This window comes from Stegostoma tigrinum, chromosome 27, assembly GCF_030684315.1.
Source record: "Stegostoma tigrinum isolate sSteTig4 chromosome 27, sSteTig4.hap1, whole genome shotgun sequence".
NCBI lineage: Eukaryota > Metazoa > Chordata > Chondrichthyes > Orectolobiformes > Stegostomatidae > Stegostoma > Stegostoma tigrinum.
The window spans coordinates 38,169,439-38,194,422 of record NC_081380.1 but is presented as its reverse complement, the minus strand read 5'-3'; the positions used below and the strand labels follow the sequence as shown (position 1 = coordinate 38,194,422).

The window sequence follows — 24,984 nt, the reverse complement described above, 5'->3', positions numbered from 1 at the left end:
CTTGCATTGTATTCACACCATAATGGAATTCTGCAACAGACTGCCAGCTCAGGCAATTGACATCAATTTGTTGAAGTTCTGCGACTGAGCACTGAACATGATTTTGACTGCAGCAGAGGTCACTCTCTTCTTGCGAAAGTTGGGTACCACGTGAATTATTAAATCAATCCAGGAGATCACACTGACCCCAAGTTCACTCACTGAGAAATGGGGTTAGAAGGGATTTTGCAGATATATTCCCTCGAACAAGACCTGGGTTTATAACGTGCTATTGTCTCAACCAAACAACATGCAATAAATGCATACAAGATCTCTTGGATTTGAAATAAAAAGGACCTTTTCCTTTGATGTTTATTATTCATCACTGTTTATAAGCAGGTATTTCCATACTCAGGACTGCACTTCCACATGACAGATTTCTCTCAGCAGACATTAATCTCCACTCTTTATCTTAATCATCAACTAAAAATAAGACAACAGATTAAAAACAGAAATGAACAAGTATTCAATTGGATTTGACGATTTTGTGGGAAAATATTCAATGAATAAAATTCCAGATTTTGCCTCTCAATCCTCACCAGTTTGTCACTAGCAATGGATTAAAATAAACACAAAATACACAACCAAGAATATCAAAAGAACTTTCTTTCTATTTGCAACATTCAAAGCACTTTATAGTTACTAAGGACACCTTTCAAAGTTGTTGTTCAGACATTTTCAGCAGCTGATGTGCACAAAGCACAGCACCAATAGGGGGAAGGAGTGGGTAGTGGCAATGCCACTTAACAGGTAGTCCAGCAGCACAGGGTAAAATACCGAGATCACAAACTTGAAACCCAGCACAACACCCAGTGGAGTTCAACTTCAATTAATTCATCGGAATTTTCTGAAAAGCAACTTTCAGTGGCAGTGACCAGAAAACCATTGAAAACTTTGTTGAAAACCCATTTGCTTCACTCCTGTGCTTTAAGAAAAAGAAGTTGCCATCCTTAATTGACCTGATCAACACTTGACTCTGCACCCACGGAAATGTGAATGACATTTTCAGTGCCCCCTCAAATAGCTTAGTATCCAATTAAAGGGCAAGTAGGGATGGACAACAAATATTAACCTTCTCAGCAATGCACACATCTACGAAACAAAGATCTAGTATAAATATCAGCAAAAAGATAATGTTTGTACATTTTATGTGCTCTAGTTAAAGGGATAAGAATTGGCAGGGGCAGGAGAATTCTGTTTTTTTTTGGATAATACAAATTTTTCATAAATATTTGGCACTTAATGCAAGTACTGATGACTTGTTAAATTGTCTACTGAATTCTCTCAGGTGGGACCTGAACTCTATCTTTGAGGACAATTTGCGCAAGAATTTGTCAGAGATGAACAGCACCATCCCTTGTACGAATACAGAGCAAAATAATTTGTGGAGATATTTAGTTTGCAATTGTGATTTCCCAAAGCATTTTGAGTGGGGAAACACAATTTCCTGTCAGTGGACAATAAAGATCAAATGAAGGTACAGTGCATTTCAGTGAAACTGTAGTATGACTCAAGGGTGTGCCACATTGACTGAAGGACAGCATTAACATCTTAAACCACGGAGAATGTTATAGGATACTCAACAATTCAACAAAGAATAACAAAGCAAAATACAAGTCAATTAATAATTAACTATCAGCAATCATATATTACTTCAAGTAGCAAGATATCTCAAAGCACTGCTCAAGAATAATGTGGTACAGTGCTACATAAGGAGACGTCAGAATGGGTGTTCATTTTTAAGTGGTGGTTTAAAAGGGGAGGGCATCACAGAGACAGTGAGCTTGAGGCAATGAATACCAAAGCCTAGGACCCAGGTAGCTGAACAACTGCTATTAGCAGAATAGAATGAATTGGGGACGGGCAAGAGCACAGAAGCCTATGAAAGTTTCAGGGCGAGAGCACATTGGAAATGGGGCAAACCGAGGCCAGGGAGGGATTTGAAAATGGCAATCGAGATTTTTTTCACAAATTGAAAAACCCAAGATCAGTGGAGAGAATAAGACAACAGGCCATTTTTTAAAAAAATATTTCTTGGTCATCTTGCTGGAGTGATTCAAAAGCGGAGTTTCAAGAATATGGTGAAGAAACTGGCAGTAGCCACTTCTGCTCACATACTTTTAACTGTCAGGGAAAGCAACATGCATTTATTAAGGAAAATTGGTGAAATGTCAGCAATATATTCAACCTAATTTCGAGTAGACTAATTATAAATTTCCTGGAATAACCTTAACATGACAAAAATGCCAATGCAATTTCACTGGAGCCCTGAGTTGTACGTTTTGATGATTAAAATCAAATTCCATAACATGATATTCTAGACTTTTCTTTCAACATTACTATTTTAGGTATTAAATTCCATTACCCAATGAATTCTTCCAAAAAAATGCAAGGCAATGGTTCTAATTTTACACAAGACCAACATCCCCTATTACAACACAATGTGCAAGACATATTAATACATTTTTCAATGTTGCACAAACAATGGGTATATATCACCCTGACAGTCTGTCACTTATGTAGTACCATTGAAGTAATAAATTAAATTTCTGTGCCGTACTCTCACGAGGGAGGTGGTGCCGAAATGAGGTCATATTGTTAATAACACGTAATTTAGATTATACTCAGAACAGAGCATGGTGCTTGCACTAAAGATCCCTGCGTCTTTTCGGAGTGGGTATAAATAGCTCCTCTGTAAAGCATCTATCCAGAATTTGAACATCTGCACCAAGAACACTTCAGCAGTAAAGATTCTCTTCGCAAAGGATTGCCGTGGTAAGTCCACTAATTGTTCTACGGGATTTTGATTTTTTTGACATTTTTTTTCCACTTGCACCATTCCCTGGGAGACTGCAGGCAGAAACAAATTTGTCGAGACCAGCTAAATCAGACTTTTATGCTGTGTTTTGCCATTAAAAAAAATCCAAGGCAGGAGCCATAATTCTGCTGTTCATGAAGGAATGACAATCTCTTCTAGTATTTTTCTTTAATTGCAGAACAAATGTATGGTCTTTTTTCTTATAAAAAAGTTTAAAAATGGAGTTTTAATCAAACGCATTAAACAAACAGTTTAGTGAAGGATGAATATTTAATTGCATGAAGCATTTGGGGTCATAATGAATGCTACAATAATAGTTGTCTACACTAAAAATCCATAGTTTTAACTAATAGGAAAGTTATAGTAATGAAAATATTACCAAAAATCAATAATTTATTCATCAAGTATACCTGATTGTGGCTGAATTCTAAGGGGGAAAAAAGAAATCACAAAAGAACCACACCAAATTGACAGAAATCTTTTGCTGCAACACCGTTTGTTGATTTATTCATTCCAGAGCATTTGTGCATCTAGTTGTTGTTTCACAGGCAACAATAATGGAGCATTCAGACATCTGGATTACTATACAAATTCAAACATGAAACCCTTTCCAATACCATCCTGGAACTGTGCCATGCAAGTGTTAGAATGCGAGGCATGTACTCAAGACACTCTCTGCAATTATCTTATCAAAGACGACATTTCATTGTACAGCCCCATTTGAGTTGAAGTCAGGTATTTTATCAGAAGGACCCATTTTGTGGGAAAGGGGCAAGTAAACCTGTTGCTTTAATTATCCCATAATCTGTTCTGAGTGCATTGGATTCATCCACCTGCTCATACCAATAACACAGCATGGAATGGAGAAAACAGCAATATATTTTCCTTTTAAATAAACACTGTGTGTTGGCATGGGCAAACAAACCAATGTGCAATTATCTTCTTTATAGGACAACAATGGACTACTTCAAGTTCTCCGGTTATATCTTGGCCCTTTTGTCCATCCTACCCTCAGCTGCAACAACCTGCCCTGCCAAGTGTTCATGCACACAAAATGACAGGTATGTAGACTGCTCAGACCAAGGTTTAACAGAACTCCCAGAGAACATCCAAGACAATGTTGTACACCTAAATATTTCGCACAATGGCATTAAAGATCTCAGCAATCAGCTGACCAATTTCACCAACCTGAGGCTCCTCGACATATCAAACAATCTGCTCACTCATATGCCAACCGAGTTTCCACGGGCACTTTGGGAAATCTATGCTGCTAATAATCGCATCAAAGTACTTGAGAAGGAAGACACTGTCACCCAGTGGAACCTGAAAATACTGGATTTGTCTGACAACCTGATTGAAAGGGCTTTTCTGATTAACAACACATTAATTAATCTCAAATTCCTCAACTTCAGTGGGAATAGATTCTGGACAGTCCCCACCAATACACCTTATAACTTGGAGACTTTAGATTTATCTCACAATAACTTGCAGAATATACTACCTGACACTTTTCGTCAAAAAGGACTTTCAAAACTATATTTGAACAACAACAGTTTCACGTTTATTCCAAATGGAACTTTTGATCTGCTCACTGGCTTGCAGTTGATAACCCTATATGGAAACTCGTGGGAATGTAACAATCTGGATAGTATTTCCTATCTACTGACCTGGACAAAAAGGGTGGCAGCAACTGTGCTTGGAGTTCCATGCATGGAAGAAACAGAATCTACTCAGAAAGCAACCATCACCTTTGAACCAAGCAACATAACACAAGTAATTCATACTCCAGGTTTTACTCGTGAACAGACTGAAATCAGAACAATTCCAACTACTGTGTCTGAGGGGAGTGAGGCAAAAACATTCCAATCTTTAGTGAATCAAGGAACTGGAACTTCATCCTTTCTAGAATTAATCAGAAATGCTAATTTGAATTCACCTGCACAAAGCTCCGTTAATGAACATGTTTTGGAAAAAACAACCCAAACTATTTCTATTCAAACAAGAGGTAGCACTGAAAGTTCCAGCATTACACCTATTGTCACAAATACAATGGATACACTTCCATCATCCTCAATGCTCATTACGGCACCTGAATTTACCTCCAACAGCACCATTTCAACCATGTTCATCACAATGGCTGACAGAAATGGAACAGTGAACAGCCAGATTGATGGCTCAATGGCTGTGTCAACCTTTGAGCCAATGCCCACTGCAAGTCACGGACCAACTGCATCAGTTACATACTCAACACATTTGGAGCCAAGTACTGTCAACACAACCACTTCTCAGGCTGCAATGAGGAGTATTTCCAGTACCATTAAGACTAATCCAACCAATCTGACCTCACCCAAGGTCAATGGAATCACTGCAACTACAAATATCACGAAGCATTATGGAACAACGGCACAAAGCACAAACTCAAAAGCACATGAATGCACAGGAATATCACTCTACATCATAGCTTTTCCCATGCTAGCAGCACTGGCCATTTAGATATCTAAATAAGGGAAACAGTTATTGACACCATCTTTGGCCAATGAATCAGGTAGTTGGTATTTTCTTTCAAGAAATTAAGCACCAAATACTGCTCTGAAGGCTTACGGACCACATAGAACAAATCTGATCTTCGGTCTTTTGATCCACCAATCTCATTCAGCCAGGTCTGCTTTGTCCCACGGCCAGAAAAGATGGAAGAACGATTTTAAAATGCCAATTTAAATACCCCAGTCCTCACAATTTGTTAACTCTTGCTGGAAAGTGCACACTAATAAATACAGATGCGAGTTACCAATGATTACCTCTCCCAGCCCCACCAGCATAGTTTTTGAAAACATTTAAGGTCAAGACTAATATGATAAACAGCCGCCTGGAACAGCAGCAGGGGCTGACACTGCCAGATGCATAGCACCCAATAGGTGACTACCAACAAGGAAACGTGAGGAGAAAATAAACCTCTATTATGAGTTGGCCCAGCGCCAAACAGGAGAAAGGACCCTTACTAAAAGCTTAGCATACGAACTCCACTTATCCACCATCTTTCGAATATTTTTATTTAAGCATAAAGCAATTGTGATATACATTCAGAATTCAAACTTTTTTTCTGCAAAAACAAACATCTGAAAAGTTTCGTAATTTTACAACTAAAGCATTTCTGTTACCTGAAATGTCTAACTATCTACTCTATTTGTAATATGAAAGTTTGAGCATCTTTTTTCCTGGTATGTGGATGCATGCAACCACTAAATTATTTGATAAGTAATTTTAATGTAATGTAACTAAACCTCAAATAAAATGTGAAGTCTTGCAAACACAACAAAAGCAGCCATGAAAATACCTGTTTTAAATTATTCTCATGGTTTATTGGCAAGATGTGCCCTTCCATGGTCCACAAGGATCTGTATGAGGGCTTCAATTTATTTAACAACAACTTGGCATAGAAAGGGTCATATATCCAAATTTGCTGATGACACAGTTTGGCAGCAGTGTAGACAATGCAGATGGTAGCATAAAATTATAAACGGTTATTGACAAACTAAGTGATTGGACTAAACAGTGGCAGGTGGAGTTCAACATTGGCAAGTATGATGCTATCCATTTTGGATGGAAAAGGATAGGTTGGAATACTTTCTAGACAGTATGAAGTTAAATACAGTGGATGTCCAAACAGCTTGGAGGTTCAGGTGCACAGGTATTTAAAATGTCAGAAAATGGTACAGAAAACAATCAAGAAAGCTAATGGAATGCTGGCCTTTGTATCCAGAGGATTGGAGTACAGGGATGCAGTAGCTATGCTGCAGTTGTATAAAATCTTAGTTGGTCCCCACTTGGAGGACGATGAGCAGATCTGAGCATCGTATCTTAGGGTGATCTGATTGACGTCTTCATGATGTTAACATGAAAAGACAGGGTAGATAAACTATTTCCATTGGTTGGGGATCCTAGAACTGGGGACATAGTCAAAGACTTATGGACAAGCCACTCAGCAAAGATGTTAAGAAGCATTTTGACACACAAAAGGCATGTATCAGCTGTCAATTTTAAGTGCAAGATAGATAAATTTCTGTTAAGCAAAGGTATTAAGGAATATGGGTCCAAGGCTGGTGTACGATGTTAGGCCATAGATCAACCGTGATCTCAAACGAATGGTGGAATGGGCTTGAGGGGCTCAATGGCCAAACTGCCTATGTACCAAAGAAACTTTTAGATTGACATTGTGATTTAAAAGACTTTTTCCAAAAGATGACAAAGTGCTAAGTTTCAACCAATCCTTTATCTTATATTTTGTGCTCTCAACTAGCACATCAAATACTGTCAACCTGAAGCACCTTCACACTTCATTTTTGTGTGTCGGCAGATACAAATGAGTGTTATCGTGCTCCCTCATGACTAACTTCCCTAGCCCTCTCCTCAGTGAATGCAGTTTCCATTACACAAGGCATCATAACATGCCTGATATGGAAGACAATCAACAACTAATTTAAAATGAAAAAGGATCCTTTGTTTCACCTTGGTTTTTAATCATCACAGTTCAAATGCACTAGTTATTTGGAAAGCAAAGCTAGCAATGAGACCAAACTCTTGCAATATAGATGCACTAATTTACCATGTCCTCAAGTAAAGTTTGTTGTAAAAAAAAAGACAATGAAGGGCTTGGAAGTTGAAATTGAGATTGAGTCACATCATGAAGCATATTTAAACTTTTTAAATTTCTACCAGTAGTTAGATTTTAAAAATTCATTCAAGTTTGCATGAGCATACAAAGGCAAAGAGGAAGAAACCAGAATTCCAGAAACCATGTCAACTTAATCCACCATAAACTCCAACGTAATCCATTTAACATCTGGAGATAATGGTTTGTACTAAACTAAATGTAATCCAGAAAACTGAATATTCATGAACATTTTACTATCCGTTCCTTCATATTTTCAAAATGCTGGCTCAATTACCACGTAGACCCACAAACCCCTCGTGTGGCTCTCTAACCTACCTTTCTTACACAATTTGGGAATTTCCATCCTTACGTCTCTTAAGTTGGGCACAACTATGAAAAGGTTGAAAAGAATCCCTGAAGAACAGTGAATCACAATGCTCCAATTCTGATCTTGACAGCTAGTGAGCATTTTACTGTGAATGGGTCACTGCAATTCTTCTGCAGGAAAAAAAAAGCTATACTGCAACAACACAACTGTACTCAGAGGACTGTGCTGGCAAAGTTAGATATTTGGAACATCTATTCCAAAAAAAATTAAACCTTTCTGCTGTCCTATTGCATAATTCATATGTGGCTTAATAAATTTATTATCCCAGAGTCCAAGCTCCTTTGCCAACAACCTATTCCAGGTATTGCTGACTCCTGAACTCTGAGCTTATTTTGCCAATCTTCACCAGGTTCTACCACACTGTAAAAATGTACTTCTGGATTTTAATTCACTGGACTATTTAATGACTTTTTTGTCTTAAAAAGACCCTTACAAGGCATCATTGTTAGAGTTACAGCCATACAGATAAACAGCATGGAAACAGACCAAGCTGTCCATGCCAACCAGCTATCCTATATAATTCTAAATAAAAACCGAAAGAACTGCGGTTGGTGCAAATCAGGAACAAAATCAAACAGTTAACATTTTGGGTCCAACGGCCCTTCGTCAAAACACTTCCTCAGTTCTAAGGGTCAATGGGCCTGAAATGTTAAGTGTTTTTAACTTCACAGATGCTGCAAGACCTGCTGTGCTTCTTCAGCAACTTTGTTTTTGTTCCTGTATAATTCCAATCCCATTTCCCACATCTACCTCTAAACCCTTCCCATTCATATATACCCTTCCAGCTGCCTTTTCAATGCTGCAATTGTACCAGCCTCCACCACTTCTTCTGGCAGCTCATTTTGGACACATACCACCCCTCCGTGCAAAAGTTGCCCCTTATGTCTCTTTTAAATCATTCCCCTCCAAGTTAAACCTCTACCCTTTATTTTGGAACTCCCTCACCCCAGGGAAAAGACCTTGTCCGGTCATGATTTTATTAACCTCTAAGTTCATCCCTCAGTATCCAACATTCCAGGGAAAATAGCCCCAGCCCATTCAATCTTTCTCTTTAGCTCAAACCCTCGAACGTTGGCAACATCCTCGTAAATCTTTTCTGAACTTTTTCAAGTTTCACAAATTCTTCCTATAGAAGGGAGACCAGAATTACACACAAAACAATTTTGAGGGGTCTCAGCTTATCAAATCTTCTCAGAATTCATCCTTCTAACAGTAGAGATGAACTTCATACCTCCACTCTACACCCTATAGACTAGTACATTCAAACTTTGCAGTCAAACTAAGACAGCTTATCTATACTGCATGCTCCTGAAGATATGTTATCAAAACTTTTCATCTCACCTTCATCCAGACAATGAAAGAATATCAAATTTCAAGGGGAATAACAATTTATATTGCATGAACAAAAACGGCCTGCTCAGATAGCAAGTGGACTGATTTGTCAAGACTTTGGCTCTGGGGAATGCACTGGGAATTGGTTTCACTACGAGCCTCTCCCCACTCCTTTGCTTTTGTTTAATGAAAAACGTGCAACATCTGTATATATTCTGTTCACAGAGGACAGGGACCTGTGATGGACGACGTTAGCTACTGTGAGAGTTCAATCAATAAATTGGTTGCCAGTATAATTCCTAACGTTGTTGGGATTGTTTGTTGAAACACTGTCACAATTCACAGAATCACATGTAACGTTGGCCACAACATTCTGACCTTTGCAAACCTGTGCTCATTGCGCATGGTCAATGCTTTGCCTGTGGCAAACAACCATTGGACAAGTCATTGGGAATACGGTCAATGTAGCAAGCGCAATGTCAACACCGGAAATGATACACATTACTCGATAAATTATGCATTTGTTTTGACAGTAGCTTCCTGTTCGTGGATAATATGGCCAGGCACTGCAATTTTTTCAAGTGAACAACAAAACAGGGTACTAGTGTCCAGTGTCGTTTTCATGGCAATGTTTGGATTAGAATTCACAAGCAAACAAAGGCAGTCTAACTCCTCAGTCTCTTCATAATTTGGAATTCATGCATCTATCCTGATGAGTCCAAGGGAAAATTACTTAGACAGCATGTCTCTTTTCTGGGCAATACCCAAGTTCACAATGTCAAGCTGCTTTGTGCACAACCAAAGTACCAGAGTGGATAACAACTTCAATCTCAAGTTTTTGAATTGATGCTTCTAACTTGGGTTGGTGGGAAGTTGTCGATCAACTTCAATTTAATCAAAATTGATTGAGCAGCAATAGATTATTGTTTTGCATTCTTTTATGTATATTGTTTTCACTTGAGCCTTGAGATAGAAAATTACAAGTCCTGGATGGTTCCTTCATATTGAGGCAGTCAGAATCGCAAGTAGTCAGTATATTTCAAAATTCAGTAACCTTGAACTAATTGCACTGCTTGCCCCCAAAGGTTTAGAATCACAGAATGAATACAGTGCAGTAAGAGGCCATTTGGCCCAGTAAGTCTGCACCAAATCTCTGAACAGTATCTCAGTGAGACCCAGGCTCCCACTCTATCCTGTTACCCAGTATTTACCACGGCTAATCCATCTAGCCTATACATCTCTGGATACTATAGGACAATCCACCTAAATTGCACATCTTTGGACTATGGGAGGAAACTGGAGCACCCAGTGAAAAACCTTGCAGACGTGGTTAGAATGTGCAAGCTGCACACAGACAGTAACCCAAGGCTGGCATCAAACCTGGACTCCTGGTGCAGATGGACAACACTGCTAACCACTGAGCCACCCACGTTCCCCAAGTTCTTGTTCATTAGGAAAAAGCACAGTGCCTGGGCATATTATCCACTAACAAGAAGTGGCTGGCAAACCAAAAACACATGTAAATGAATAATGTGCATGATTTTCAATGCTGAGATTGTGGCTACATTGGGAATATGGCCGATGACTAGCACTTTGGCTGTTTGCAGCAGGCAGAACACGGCCATGCTCAACGAGTTCACCCTTGCAAAACTCCATGTTGTGGCCAATGTTACACCTGTTTCTCGGATTGGACAGTGTTTCAACAAACAGTCCTAAAAATGTTAAGAATTACACCGACAACCAATTTATTGGTTGAGCTCACAATGCAGCTCACCTACAGTTAAATCCCCATGTTTCAAATGTGCAGCACCCAACTTAAGTGATGCCAATAAATTAACAATATGATACTTGGAAAGCGCACTTAATTAAGTCAAGTCCATGTGCCAACAAATTTACAACTTGAAAGGCTCAATACAGCTGTTTTTGAAAAACTTCACCTATTCCGAACTAACTGGGTTTTGGAAGCTTTGAAATTTCCTGTGAAACATTAAATATTTTAGTTAGGACCCTTGGGTAAAAAGGTACGTGCTGTAGGTGGGAGGGGAAATAAAATGAGGAGGGATTTAGCAAGCATTCCAGTTCCTGCACTGAGTTTAATTGGAAATGGCTACAAAAATCTAATATCACTGCAATAAATGTGTTGTGACAAAGGAAGCCCACGTTTGGCAGCAAAGGCCTGTAAACTACTCATGTACGTCATGGGGGCAATCTTTCAGTTGAAAGGCAAAGCAGTTTTCCTCTCAACAGACAGATTCCATGGCACTATATTTAAGAGTAACAAATGAGTTTTTCCCTCGTGTTCAAGGCAATGCAAACCTCTTAAAGGTCAAATCTTCTCTGGTTATCAGATTGCCATGAAAAAGATTGCTGTGAACAAATTGAGTGTCATATTTCACCAGCACTACTTCGACATGTCTTGTGATTGTGAAATTAGTATTTTTTAAATGTACATTTTTATTTTCTATTGTGGCAGAGGTCAGATCCAGCAGTATAGAACATTCATTGCATCCAAAAAGAAACATTCAAATCCTGAAAAAGGAGCTAGCAACAGGGATCAGAGGTGGCAGGCTGGACAATCCATGCTCGTCAAATAGAACATTTCAAATCTGGCAATCTACCCAAATACTAGCAAGTGAATGAGCGTTTCTTTTAAAACCAAAAATCACCATAGTACACAGTTCTAAGTTTACATCTAAATGACCGACAAATTCTATAAAGATTTGTGTCATGTAGACACAAAGGGCATAAAATACTGGTTTGAATGGAAATCAGTGAATCGAATTGCATATAGGATGATAGATTCAAGACATTATTCCCAACTGTAAAAACAAGTCTTATAGTCAATGAAATACTGGATTTGAAAGCTATTTCTCAACATTCCAATAGTATTTCATAGTTGTGAAGTATTTTGGACAGTCCAAGGTTGTGTACATTACTATGTATGCCCAACTTATCTTTTTTCCCCTTAAAGGCATTGGAAAAGTGCTAAGTTCAACAAAATCCAATACGTACATCTTAACAAGAAAACAGAATCTAAGAACGAGAATACCCCTGTCAATTTGGTTAGAGGTGACCGCAAATACATAAAGCACCTTGCATGATGTCAAATTCCATCTCTATTGTGCAGTATGCAAGGAGGAATTCCAACTACATGCTGAAGAACAACATCAAGATTACAATCAGATTAAAACTATCATTGGCTGCACTGTTCAACCCAAATAAGCAAATATTCGATCAATGTCTCTTGACATTGAGATTGAGCTATAACAGTTTCTCATTTAAATACATTTGTCTTGAAGTGCAATCTACAGAAAATTCTTTACGTACAAGCTGATGATAGTACAGAATTAATTACATGTTTCAAACATACATGCCAATACAACCACAATGCGGATTTATTTTTCCTTGGAGAATAGCTACATCATCCAACATCACTTGTGCTGCAAAACTTGAATGCAATCAAACAGTTCAATTCTAAAAGCTTTGAAGGGGATTATAAAGTGATACTCATTAAGGACAAAATGACTGAGGCACGTGCTTATCCAGCAGACATGCCAGTTTATCCAATAAATTTGCCAGTCCAATTTTAAAAGAAAAAAATATCACCAGCATTGGAAATCTGAAAACAAAAAAAGGAAAAGCTGAATATATGCAGGTGGTCAGGTAAAACAAACAGTCAATGCGTGATTTTGCCCTTCAAGACAGCAACAATGGTGGGTAGCATTTGAAACAAAACATGCCAAGCAGATAAAAATGCCACAAACACTGGAAAATAAACAGACACTATATGAACCGTTTGTGTGATGGTCAACAAGGGATTGAATGACAGTATTAATGTTAGCAATTTGCTAAAGAAATGTGGACTAAAGAACTGAAGAAATTTAAAAGTCAGCTAACCTGATAAGCAGAAAATAGGAACAGCTAAAGGTGGACAGGTAGAAAAGGAACAATAAAAACCTCAAACACAGAAGGCTCCAATGGCCAGAGGCCCAACTGAAGTAATGGTGTGCAGCGTTCCTCACCACAAACTAAAAAGGGCCTGCTTTGCTGTCATGTGCTAATCACTAATTCTACCAGATGGAGCAGTTAAGATTCTGCAGCGGGAATAACATGAATTCAACGCTTAGTAGACAAGGCAAAACAGGGACTTCCACATCAAGATTTTTTCAGCACCAAAGGCTGCGTTGATCTGGCAACACATTTATGAACAATGTCATAGCTGTCTGATGATATCATATTAAAAGGCAAAATCAAAAAGTGAGGAATCTGAGGTTGAGTTAAAGCCAAAGAATCAATTAAATTACAACTAATTAAAAAGAAACAAAAAAAAAGCTGCAAAATGCACAATTATGTTAGAGTGTCAGAGTTGTGCAGCATAGAAACTGTTCCTTCAGTCCAACTCATCCATGCTGACCTGACAGCCAAAACACATCTTGTCCCACTCGCCAACATTTGGCCCATATTCCACTAAACCCTTCCTATTCATTTACCCAGCCTGATGCCTTTTAATGTTGTTATTGCACCAGCCTCCTCCACTTTCTCTGGCAGCTCATTCCATACAGACACCACCCTCCGCATGAAAATGCTGCCCCTTAGGTTCCTTTTATATCTTTCCCATCCCACCTTAAATCTATGCCTTCTAGGTTTGGACTCCTGCAGCCTGGGGAAAAGACTTTGGCTATTCACCCTATCCACGCCCCTCATAATTTTATAAATCTCATAACATATATTTGAAACCAAACAACAGAGGCAGTTAGCTGTGCAGGTTTATTTCTCCATTTGATCCACTTCCCACAAGGTCACTACCTTCGTCTCTCTTCCTCCTTTTAACAGTGCCATTGTTTTGTTTTTTTTTCCTCCCCCCTCAAAGTTCTAAAACAATGCAACAGCTCATTAAACAGTAATTACTGCTCCTGGAATTCAAGAAAATCACCTCTAACACTTAGTCAAAAACTGACAGATTAGAGAAGTTTAGGGGAAAAATTGTCGTGGAACTCTCAAATTTCCTCCTTAAAACATAAGACTGATCTCACTGTAAGATGCAGACAGTCACCAACCTTTTGCAAGGAGTTGTTTCTTGAAAGTTCCATTTTAATTTTTAAGATATCAAAATTTTCACAAAGTCGTTAAAGCAGACCCAACTACACAATTTCCAGTGTAGTCTGGCAAGTCTACTCATCTCTCATTTGAGAGTCTGACTGCACTTCAACAGTAACAGGGCTTGGAGATGATGGCACATTTAATCCAAACAGAAGCTTGCAGGAGCAGATTGCACAGTTAGAGCTACCAACATTGCCAACAAAATCCAGAGCCAGAATCTCCAAAAACATGACCAAAAAATTTACATTTGGTAACCAACTTAACATCAAATTAAATTTTTATACAAGTTTTGAAATTGGATGCTTACAGTGTGGAAGCAGGTGATTTGGTCCATCAGGTCCACACTGACCCTCTGAAGAGCATCCTACCCAGGCACACTCCCCACTCGATCCCTGTAATTCTGCTTTACCCATGGCTAATCCACTTAGCCTGCACATCCCTGGACATTATGAGCAATTTAACATGGTCAATCCAGCTTACCTACACATTTTTGGACCGTGGGAGGAAACCGGAGCACCTAGATGAAACCCACCCAGACATGAGGAGAATGTGCAAACTCCACACAGACACTCAAGGCTGTATTTGAACTCGGGTCCCTGATGCTGTGAGGCAGCAGTGTTAACCACTGAGCCACCGAGCCACCTTTTCATTCCAGTTCAATCAAGTATCATGCCCAAGATCATTGATATTTGGTTACTTCAGCTTAGGTTAGTAACTTTATAAGTTGTGACACACAAACTAATCAAAAGGTCCTGGCATGGCATTGTCAAAAGACGTTTTATAATGAGCTGGATTTAACCCAGATTTGTAAGCGGCATTTAAAATGCAGCAAGTAAAATGCAGCAAGTTAACCTGTTAGGAATCCAAGTCACAAACTGCTCTTGGGCTCTCGAAGTACTACATAGCCCAAGTTTGTCTGTTTAATGATCAGCACTCTCTGCTATTACTTGCACCAGAACAGCAACAATATGAGAAAATGGGTATCCAGCACATCATTATAACATGAAGCAATTAATGGAACCATCCTCGCTCAACAGTTATTAGCTTCACATTTTTAGATTACAAAAAATTCATCACAACACAATTGTAACATAATCCCAGTTAAAAGATACAGTTTACTAATCTGCGGTGTATAACCACCAACAGGTTAGATGGTGTTAGACAAAATTATTCAATTGAAAAAAACTTGAACAAGGAAATATTGTTCTACAGCAATTGTGTTTCTTTATGCAACATCAACACAATGCGATTTTGCCAAGAAATTATGAACTAGAATCACAGTGTAGGTTAATTTTAAATCTCAGTTTTATAGTTAAAATGTATTGCATATACTGTTTTTACAGCACAAAATGACCTACGTCTGGATATTTTCTCAACTCTTTTACCAATTAATCTTGAAAATCACCAAATTTAAGCACAAAGGCTGTCCAGCACTTCAAACTGACACATACAAAGCTTTCAGCCCTACATCCACAAGCTCAGCAGCCACTAAAACAAACAAGTTGTAATGTATCAAGTGCATATTGTCGTAATAAACCACTGACTTCCACACTTTCAGTTGTTACACGTGCATTGTGCTTCTACATTACGGACATGCATTGTTGAGCACAGCAGCAGAACTCCTCCCTGAAAATCAGTCGCTCTGTATTCATTGTGGACATTAGCCTGCTTGTTTTGGCAAGAAGCAAGTCTGCTAACTAAATGTCTTACCATTTCAGTTTGAAGATGGAGGGAAACAAGCAACACATACCTTTATGTAACTTCAGCTGCATCCGTGGTACGAACACAGCAATAATTAACATGATATCAAATCAATTATCAACATTTGAGCCATCCACATAAATTTGTTGTGTCTGATTGAAGTGCTCCACACAGTATTTTAAAAAAGTATTCTAACATTTAAATTGTTCAACTGAGACAACAAAACCATAGTTTTGAACTCAAGGAAGAAAGGTAAAATGACATTTCAGAGTCAAAAATCTATGTTTACTTCATGACATAATTTCTGGAATGGCAGCAGCAATTCCAAACTAGTCTCCAACACTTGTATCTGCCAGTATCAAACACTAATTACTCTGGATGCTAGGTACATCACCAATTTCAATTAAATGTAACTCAGACCATGCAACATATCAATTAGGGTACGCATTTGAGATCCCCTATTAATGAAAGTAATTTATTAAAGTGACTGAAATTAAGCTTGGTGTTGATTATGAACAGTTCCACGTAATGGATTCATACAAATCAGACATCAAGTTACAACTGCTGTCACTGTATTTCATTGTGGATAGATAAAATGGAGACAAACTGGTCCAGACTGGAATGTGCTAAAATACACAACACCCAGTCCTAAGCCGCAACATCCCCTTAATATTAACATGAACACGGCCCAACTACTAGAAAGTAGGAACAAGCAATCATAGGCAACTAAATGGCACCAGTTAAGTTAGTCGGAGAGAAACTGGCTTACTTCAGTCAAGGGTGCCATTATGGTTGCTGCAATTTACCTTAGCCAAGTTTGGGCTCTCATCATGGTTTGGGGTTCTTCTGCTAACTGACTATGGACATGCTATCTGCCATGCCCAACCCAGACAGAAAGGGGCTGGCTTCTTAGAACAGCCCCATACTGGATCATCAAACCCATGAGTAAATTTTCAGAATGACATCAGGTGGTGTGTTAAGTGAGCAGAGTTCAAACAGTAGTCAATTTGTTAACATTTGTTTCTATTCCAACTTTTCCTCCCCACAAAATGCAAAATCTCACTCCTGAGACATATTTGAATGATACCAATGTAATTCAACTAACATTTTAACACAAAGATATTAATCTCTTTTCTCTTAGAAATATACATAAGCTATGTGACCAACTGCAAGATTAAAACTTCCAAACAGGTGCATGCAGATCAACTTCCATTGTGAAAACCAAGTACCCGCAGCAACACTGCCGTCTTATCATCAGAGCTAGTCAACTTTAGGTGAAAACACATTGAAGAACAAAACTGCCGGACACTGATGATTTAAAAGCAAAATTTTCGTTACCAAGAGATAATCTTTGCTAATCCACAGTATCTCCAGGCTACACCAAAATCTACTGATGTTGGAGCCATGAGAGTTTGTTCACCCTGCAGAAAAAGCCTGGAATCTAGTCAACTGGCAGATTAAGAATGTGATCACTAATGCAAGCAAGATAAGTGAAAACACAAAGGGACATCAAGAAACATTTAAGCGAAATGCAAAGATGTCAAAATAAAAAGTCGTTACATCACAAACAGGTGAAAAGGCCACTTGCTTGGATAGGGTAGAGTGGGGTGAGAGATCATGGGATGAAACCCCCAGAAATCTACCCAACTAAAGTTTGTAATCCCATGTGCATTTGTCAGCGGTTGATTCATCGCAAAAAGAGCTTTAATAGCAAGCAAACCAAAATGGCTCTTACCTTCTTGCGATGTAGTAGAACACTGGATTCCCTGTTTTTGATGTTCCCGCTTGGTAAAAAATGTTCAGCGTTTTTAAAGCCTTGAACTCCTCCTTTTCATGTACCTGATGCCTGGAAAGAAAACATTTTACTCTAACAGGCGTTTATAGTCAACAAATGCTTGCATATTATATCATGAAAGAATCTAAGATTTCTCCATTGAGTCCTTATTGCCTCAATCAAATTACACTACTGCCCACTGACAGGACTACTGCAGCAGAAAGACAAGGTCAATGAATTTGCTATCCAAGAGCCAGGGATCAGAAATATAGACCAGGAAGGTGGGAGTCAGATGATCTCAACTAAAGCTGCAGAACTATATCTTCAGCATCTGAGTGTGAGGAAAAACATGCAGAGTGAAACTAAGAAATAAGCTAATATTTCCACCCCTGATCAGTTTTGTAGACACTAGTTAAGTATGTGATTTGGCAGGGCTGTGATGACAAAACAGCTGCCATATGAAGTCTGAGAAAGGAAAAATAGCATGAAAAGTAGGACTGAAGTGCCTCAAATACTTGTGGAGCTATATTTCAAACCATAATTGCCATCAGAAAACTGAACAGGAAAACACAAGAACCCAGCAACACAGGTAATCTAAGTATTCCTTCAGAGCTATGTGGATGTAGAAAACTTAACATTCAGCAAGCTTAAGTAAATGAAAGAAAATCTGTTTGTGCTAGAAAATAGATTAAATCTAGTACTCAAGTTCACCAGTATTTCCACCTGTACTTGCAGCACACATACAAATTAAGTCTTAGCATGCTTTTCTGTGGGCATTGTGATGATTAAAACCAATCAACAATGATTTATCACAGGGAAGCCCAATTTGACAATTTATTAGTTTTTTGAGGACAAAACTAGTGGCACAGATAAAAGGGGAATTCATAGAAATAACAGATTTGGATTTCCAAAATGGAATGCACAACAAGCAATTAGGATAGAAAATGGACTTTGACTTTTACAGACAAGGACTGAATTCTCCTTCTTCATCTTTTCAGGACCAAACCCTGCTCATCATCCGGTTTATTGCCTAAGGTTCCCGTGGTTATGTTATTGGCCACTAAGGTTCAGCTGCATTTGCAAAGCCCTGCTGCCAACAAAACAGGGTACATCGGGTTCTGGACAGGTTGCTGGCTCAGGATCTCTTTTCATATCTTCTTTCTGCCTCTGATATGCATTTGCTTTGAAGGGGGCTCAACTGCGTATCAACTGGTTTGTGCCAGGTGCAATGATCATAGGCAAGCTTCTTACAGCAGAATCAAAATTAATATTTCAATGCAAAACCTTGAGAGTGTAGCACTTTCTTAAAGTGCCATGCGACTGTACCCCCAAACTCAAGGTCTCTACAAAAGATCTGCTTTTGCAAGTGAGCATCAGGCATTCTGGCTACATGACCAGCCCCAACTCAGTCGCAATGGTCTCAATATAATGTAGACGCTTGACATTCCAGCTCACGAGTAGTTCAGTGTCTATTAGTTTGTCCTGTCATCTGATCTTCAGAAGCTTCCGAAGGCAGCTCAAATCAAAAATGGTTAAACTTCTGGGCAGGACGCTGGTACACCATCCAAGACAACAGAATCGGGCTGCGGCTCTATAAACTTTCAGTTTGGTCGGTAAACTTACTCCTTGACATACCAAGTCTGATGCATGCAGTCTGCTTTGGCGAGTCTTTCACAAGTCTCGGATATCTACACTGATGGCTTAAGGAAGTGCACTTAACTACAGTTGGAAAAGACCAAAACCTTGGACTTGAAATGGAGCTTTCCTGGAGCAAGCTGGTCGGTATTTATTTCAGTTTTCTTCATCATAATCCTAAGACTGAAGCTGTCACATGCATCAGAACAGCATGTCCATATTGCTTGCATGTCCAGCTACGAACCGCACACTTGCTGGCAAAGAAGAAACCAGAAACAGGGAAATGTGCTTGCATAATAAGAATAAAAAAGTCTTGTTACAATTGTGCAGTGCTTTGGTGAGACCACGCCTGGTCTACAGTGCACAACTGTGGTCGCTTGTATTCCAAGTCAGGGAAACATTGGTGATAGTACAGCAAAGATTCACACAAAGTTAATCCCTGAAATTACAGGTTTGTAGCCTGACGAGGAGCTAAATAAATAGACTTTATTTTTATCTGCCAATGTGGTATACTGCATCCACTGTACCCGGTGCGGCTTCCTCTACATTGGGGAAACCAAGCGGAGGCTTGGAGACCGCTTTGCAGAACACCTCCGCTCAGTTCGCAACAAACAACTGCACCTCCCAGTCGCAAACCATTTCCACTCCCCCTCCCATTCTCTTGATGAGATGTCCATCATGGGCCTCCTGCACTGCCACAATGATGCCACCCGAAGGTTGCAGGAACAGCAACTCATATTCCGCCTGGGAACCCTGCAGCCTAATGGTATCAATGTGGACTTCACCAGTTTCAAAATCTCCCCTTCCCCAACAGCATCCCTAAACCAGCCCAGTTCATCCCCTCCCCCCACTGCACCACACAACCAGCCCAGCTCTTCCCCCCCACCCACTGCATCCCAAAACCAGTCCAACCTGTCTCTGCCTCCCTAACCGGTTCTTCCTCTCACCCATCCCTTCCTCCCACCCCAAGCCGCACCCCCCGCTACCTACTAACCTCATCCCACCTGCTTGACCTGTCCGTCTTCCCTGGACTGACCTATCCCCTCCCTACCTCCCCACCTACACTCTCTCCACCTATCTTCTTTACTCTCCATCTTCGGTCCGCCTCCCCCTCTCTCCCTATTTATTCCAGTTCCCTCCCCCCATCCCCCTCTCTGATGAAGGGTCTAGGCCCGAAACGTCAGCTTTTGTGCTCCTGAGATGCTGCTTGGCCTGCTGTGTTCATCCAGCCTCACATTTTATTATCACAGACTTTATTCACTTCAGTTCAGAAAACTGACAGGTGATATTATTGAAACGTTGAAGATTTTGGAGGGGCTTTATAAAGTGAATACTGACACACTGTTTCAGCTGTTGGGGAATCTACAAGAGGCCACAGTTTCAGGATGAGAGACGATCACTAAGGGCTGACATGACGAGAAACTTCTTCACTTAAAGGACTACACATTTTTGCAATGCTCTACCTCAGAGGATTGTGGACACTAACATTGACGACTTAGGGCTGGGATAGACAGATATTTGATGTCCCAGAAAGGCAAGAGACTTCAAACCGCTGGGAAGGAAGAGCTCATATCCCAAACTAGCCACCATCAAAACAGAACAATGGAGCAGTTCTGATGGCAGCATAGTTTTTTTTCTGCTCCTGTGTGAAATGCAACAAGACTTAAAACGTTGTCTCAATTGTTAAACAGAACTGTTCAGATAACATGCTTCATATTTCCAGTCTTTCTGAAAAAGGTGTACATAATTGCTTACCTCGTCATGAATTCCTCAAACTTGGAGCTGGTGAGGTTGAGGCTAGACCAGTGAGTGTCAGCTACAGGCTTGTGCTCAGGTGGTCCCAGGTAAGCTAACAAAGTAGCCATTTTGTCAAATGGTCTTCTCCCAACAGCTTTGTGGTCCCTAAGAACATTAAATTATTAATGCAATCCTCCAATAAGTTTACAGTATAAACCAGTTTAATATTGGAATGCAGTTTAAGGATGAGGAACTGACCCTAAAAGGCTGAACAACACAGCAAAATACTTTTAATGTGTATTATCACGTACAATACTTCATCAAAACATTTCCATAGCAACACATGCAAAGTCAAATGTGATAAGTTTGCCACTCTTCAAAACATCGAAAATCTATTCTATAAACTGCTGCAATAAATTAATTCTAATGCCCAATTGTACGATTACCAACATAAATTCAATGTTCCAAGTACGCTCCAACCCCACTTGACAATGATTTATAAAACTTGATAAGTCCAAATCGTTAATTATTCACGGGGCATAGATATTTGTGACAATCATTAAAGAAAAATAACAGACAATAAAAGGTCTGCATAAGGTTGGTTTTCGAGTCCAGCTGCTCCCCCATCTCACTAACCGTACTCCATTGACACAGTCCACTTGTACATGCAATACAAAACAAGACCAACTACTTTTTGAAAAACCATTTTTTATAACAGAAAAGGGAAGCAAAGAACTAAGTTTAACCAATATTGTTCTAAGCAAACTTTGCAATTCATTTCAACTTGGCACACAGAAAACATCACCAAAGCCAATATTTGCAAAAGGAAATATAGTCTCGCAAGTACCTGTTACTGGAGAGGTACTGCCCAATTTTCTCCTGGTTATTCCACAGTAACCTGTGCAAAGCGAGAACATTGCCATCACTGATGAACGATAGGCTGTGATTGACTGTGTCACTGGCTGGGCAGTCAGAAGCTATGTCCAGAAAAAACCTTCCAAGGAGTTGGGAGTGAGAAAACAGAATGTGGGAGGGATTGGGAGACGAAGAAATATAAAAAAAAGTTACTATAAATAGAACAAATATTGCCACACAACATTCACAAGTGAGAAGACTAACCCAAAAGATAAAATCACTTGCATGACTTCAGTCAATCACTGGTCTTTCAGCACAGAAAAGTTTCCATCAAATTTGTACTAAGCTTCCCTGATGTGTCAAACAATGATACCACTGCCCGTTTGCATTACCTTTAATATTGCTCTTGCACCACAGAAAGAGCCTTGGTTGATTTATTAGCAATTTTTCTTCTTATAATCATGTCACCCTTCAACCCAAAGCTCTGATCTTCCTCAGGGGCAAACATTTCTTCTAGTCAACCCAATTATGTTAATCCTCACAAGGTGCTCACTGTACTTTTTTAGTATTAAGAGAAACCAACATCCAGGTAACATACAATGACAGAATACCTGGGAGCTCATCACAGAATGGCACTAAATTGTTCCTTAAAGAAACCTTAGATGCCAAAACAAAAGCAGCAGGTCTCTGAATAACAGATGGGTCACCTACATGGGACAAAAGATCTGGAATGGACTCCATTTAAGCTGGAGCAAGCAGCCTAAGCTTTGAAAAAACAACATTTTAACTCAGATTGCTGAAGAGGCTGAGCAAGCAATAAAGACACTCAAATTAAAACAGTTTTTGAAAACTAAACAATTAAAACTCCATCGGTATGTACTTGGAACATGAAACTGGAACAAATTGACAAAATGCTGAATCTTCATTAAGCAATCCATTTGCTAGTAATAAGATGTATATCAAATCCAAAATTAAATCACTTTGCTCAGTCCTTTGAGGGATTACATTCACAACAGAACAAATAATTGCAATTAATTTCAAGTCTTTTTCAGTTCAGGTATTCATTACCTTCGGGCCGCATCAAAATTGTTTTTCACAAAATCGTTGAATGGCCTCATATGTTCCTCCTTTGTAAACAGGACATGATTTGCAATACTTTGCAGAATCTGTAAAAACCACAATGTGCACAAAATGATTTGGTTTAATAATCAAAGAGGGCATGCAATAAACTTATCTTAATTTACCCAAAGTAAATGTGGCTGGTCACATGTTGGGATGAAGTCAAATACCTTGATGAATATACTCCACTCTCCATAATTCAGTGCAACACGGTTTCCACACACAGCTTATTTTAGCAATGTAACATAAACATAGGTCGGATCAGGATCTGCATGTATATTTTCACACCTTACTATCACTTACCATTTCAACATAAATTTGCAATTCTTGCTTTTGTTCATTGTGAAAACAAGCTCATTGACACTTCACTGACACTTAATCACAAAGAATAGGATCTTCAAGCATTTCATTGAGGGGGAGAACCCTATTACAGCTTGGGCAAGCAGAGAATGGGACAGTGTGTTGCACCACTAACAGTCACTTAAATTATCTGATTATATTTCAGTTCCATTATACCCCTCCAAGCCATTTAATCTACAAGGGTTCCAACCCTCCACAGGAGATAGTTTGCAATAATTGTTTTAATTAGCAACGAAATGAATTACAGCTGGGGTGGGAAATAAAGCCATATAGAGGGGAAGAGACAACCATATTTCTACTCCACATTGGACACATCAGTTGATTTTGACAAGTGAAGATTCTTCAAAGCCATACATGACCTTGTATTTCACGTAATGCTTTTCTCCTTCAAACTGGGAATTACGGGCAAGTATTAAAAGCGGAAACCGTGGTCCTTTTTTTCCTCGTCCTTTGCCTCCCCCTCCCCCAAAAGAGTACTGATCAAAGAACATTGAACTGAAACATTAGCTCAGTTTCACTATTTGCTGCCAGGACTGACTATATCCAGCATTTTCCCTTACGCAGAACACTGATCAACTGTAGTATCCCAATCACAGCCCCAGCTGTAACTCAAGCATCCAACAACTAACAGGTTACATTTGGAACGTCTCTCCGATGTGCCGAGCTACTCACTAGAAAAATGCTTAGCTCTCTGCTGGGCTCAAAAATATTTGCTTGGTATTAAATCTTTTACCTTGGACATCAACTTCAATCCCCGTTCAATTCTAGGTGGAGGTTTCTTATCGAGGATCCCTGCTTCATAGGGAGAAACTATTGCAGGGTTGATGAACCTTAAAAACATAGCACTTCCCACTGCACCTATACTGTTCTGGGGAAAACGCTGGCTGACAACCTGCAGGGAGGAAAAAAGCAAAAAAGAAAAGCAGTACATTAACATTGCAATTTAGATTCAATTTAAGAAGTTTTTAGAGGAGTTGTTAAGTAACAGGTATGATGACTTAATGCTCAGTTTCTTCATGTAAAGAGGTTGTTTTATAATGAAGCATAGCATGTTCAATGTACTATGTAGTAGATTGAAATATATACGATTACTAATGCTACAAATAGAGTTTAGATAGCTTCCAGCCCCCAACGTCAGGATAGTCTGTTGTGGGCAAGTGTAGGGATAGGGAAAATACAGACAACCACACAATTACTGTAAAAAAATTAAAGTCTTAAGAATCAGTTCACGTACGAGATTATCAAGTTAATATACTGAAAAACTGAAACACTTCTCTGAAGACCATCTATACGTCAGCACTTGAGATAATGGGAACTGCAGATGCTGGAGAATTCCAAGATAATAAAGTGTGAGGCTGGATGAACACAGCAGGCCAAGCAGCATCTCAGGAGCACAAAAGCTGACGTTTCGGGCCTAGAACCTTCATCAGAGATGGGGATGGGGATCCTCTTCCCATCCCCCTCTCTGATGAAGG

The 24,984-nt window shown here is 39.3% G+C and overlaps 2 protein-coding genes across 5 annotated transcripts in view; one reads left to right on the top strand and one right to left on the bottom strand.

The window, feature by feature from the left end:
* Window positions 1-24,984, bottom strand: part of nf1a (neurofibromin 1a) — a 313,607-nt gene that overhangs the window by 115,705 nt on the left and 172,918 nt on the right. For all 4 annotated transcript variants that reach the window (XM_059655316.1, XM_059655318.1, XM_059655317.1 and 1 more), the window contains 5 exons: window positions 24,243-24,401; window positions 23,099-23,196; window positions 22,023-22,169; window positions 21,194-21,340; window positions 17,765-17,875 (listed from right to left, as the gene is read on the bottom strand). In XM_059655316.1, coding sequence (XP_059511299.1) covers window positions 17,765-17,875; window positions 21,194-21,340; window positions 22,023-22,169; window positions 23,099-23,196; window positions 24,243-24,401 — 662 coding nt within the window. The remainder of the gene's footprint in view (window positions 1-17,764; window positions 17,876-21,193; window positions 21,341-22,022; window positions 22,170-23,098; window positions 23,197-24,242; window positions 24,402-24,984) is intronic.
* omgb (oligodendrocyte myelin glycoprotein b) lies at window positions 2,669-6,088 on the top strand. The gene is made up of 2 exons (XM_048556851.2): window positions 2,669-2,814; window positions 3,808-6,088. The coding sequence occupies exon 2, from the start codon at window positions 3,815-3,817 to the stop codon at window positions 5,348-5,350; it is 1,536 nt and encodes a 511-aa protein (XP_048412808.1). The 5' UTR covers window positions 2,669-2,814; window positions 3,808-3,814; the 3' UTR covers window positions 5,351-6,088.

Coding starts and splice junctions, on each gene's coding strand:
- omgb (XM_048556851.2), top strand. CDS start 3,815: ATGGACTACTTCAAGTTCTCCGGTTATATCTTGGCCCTTTTGTCCATC.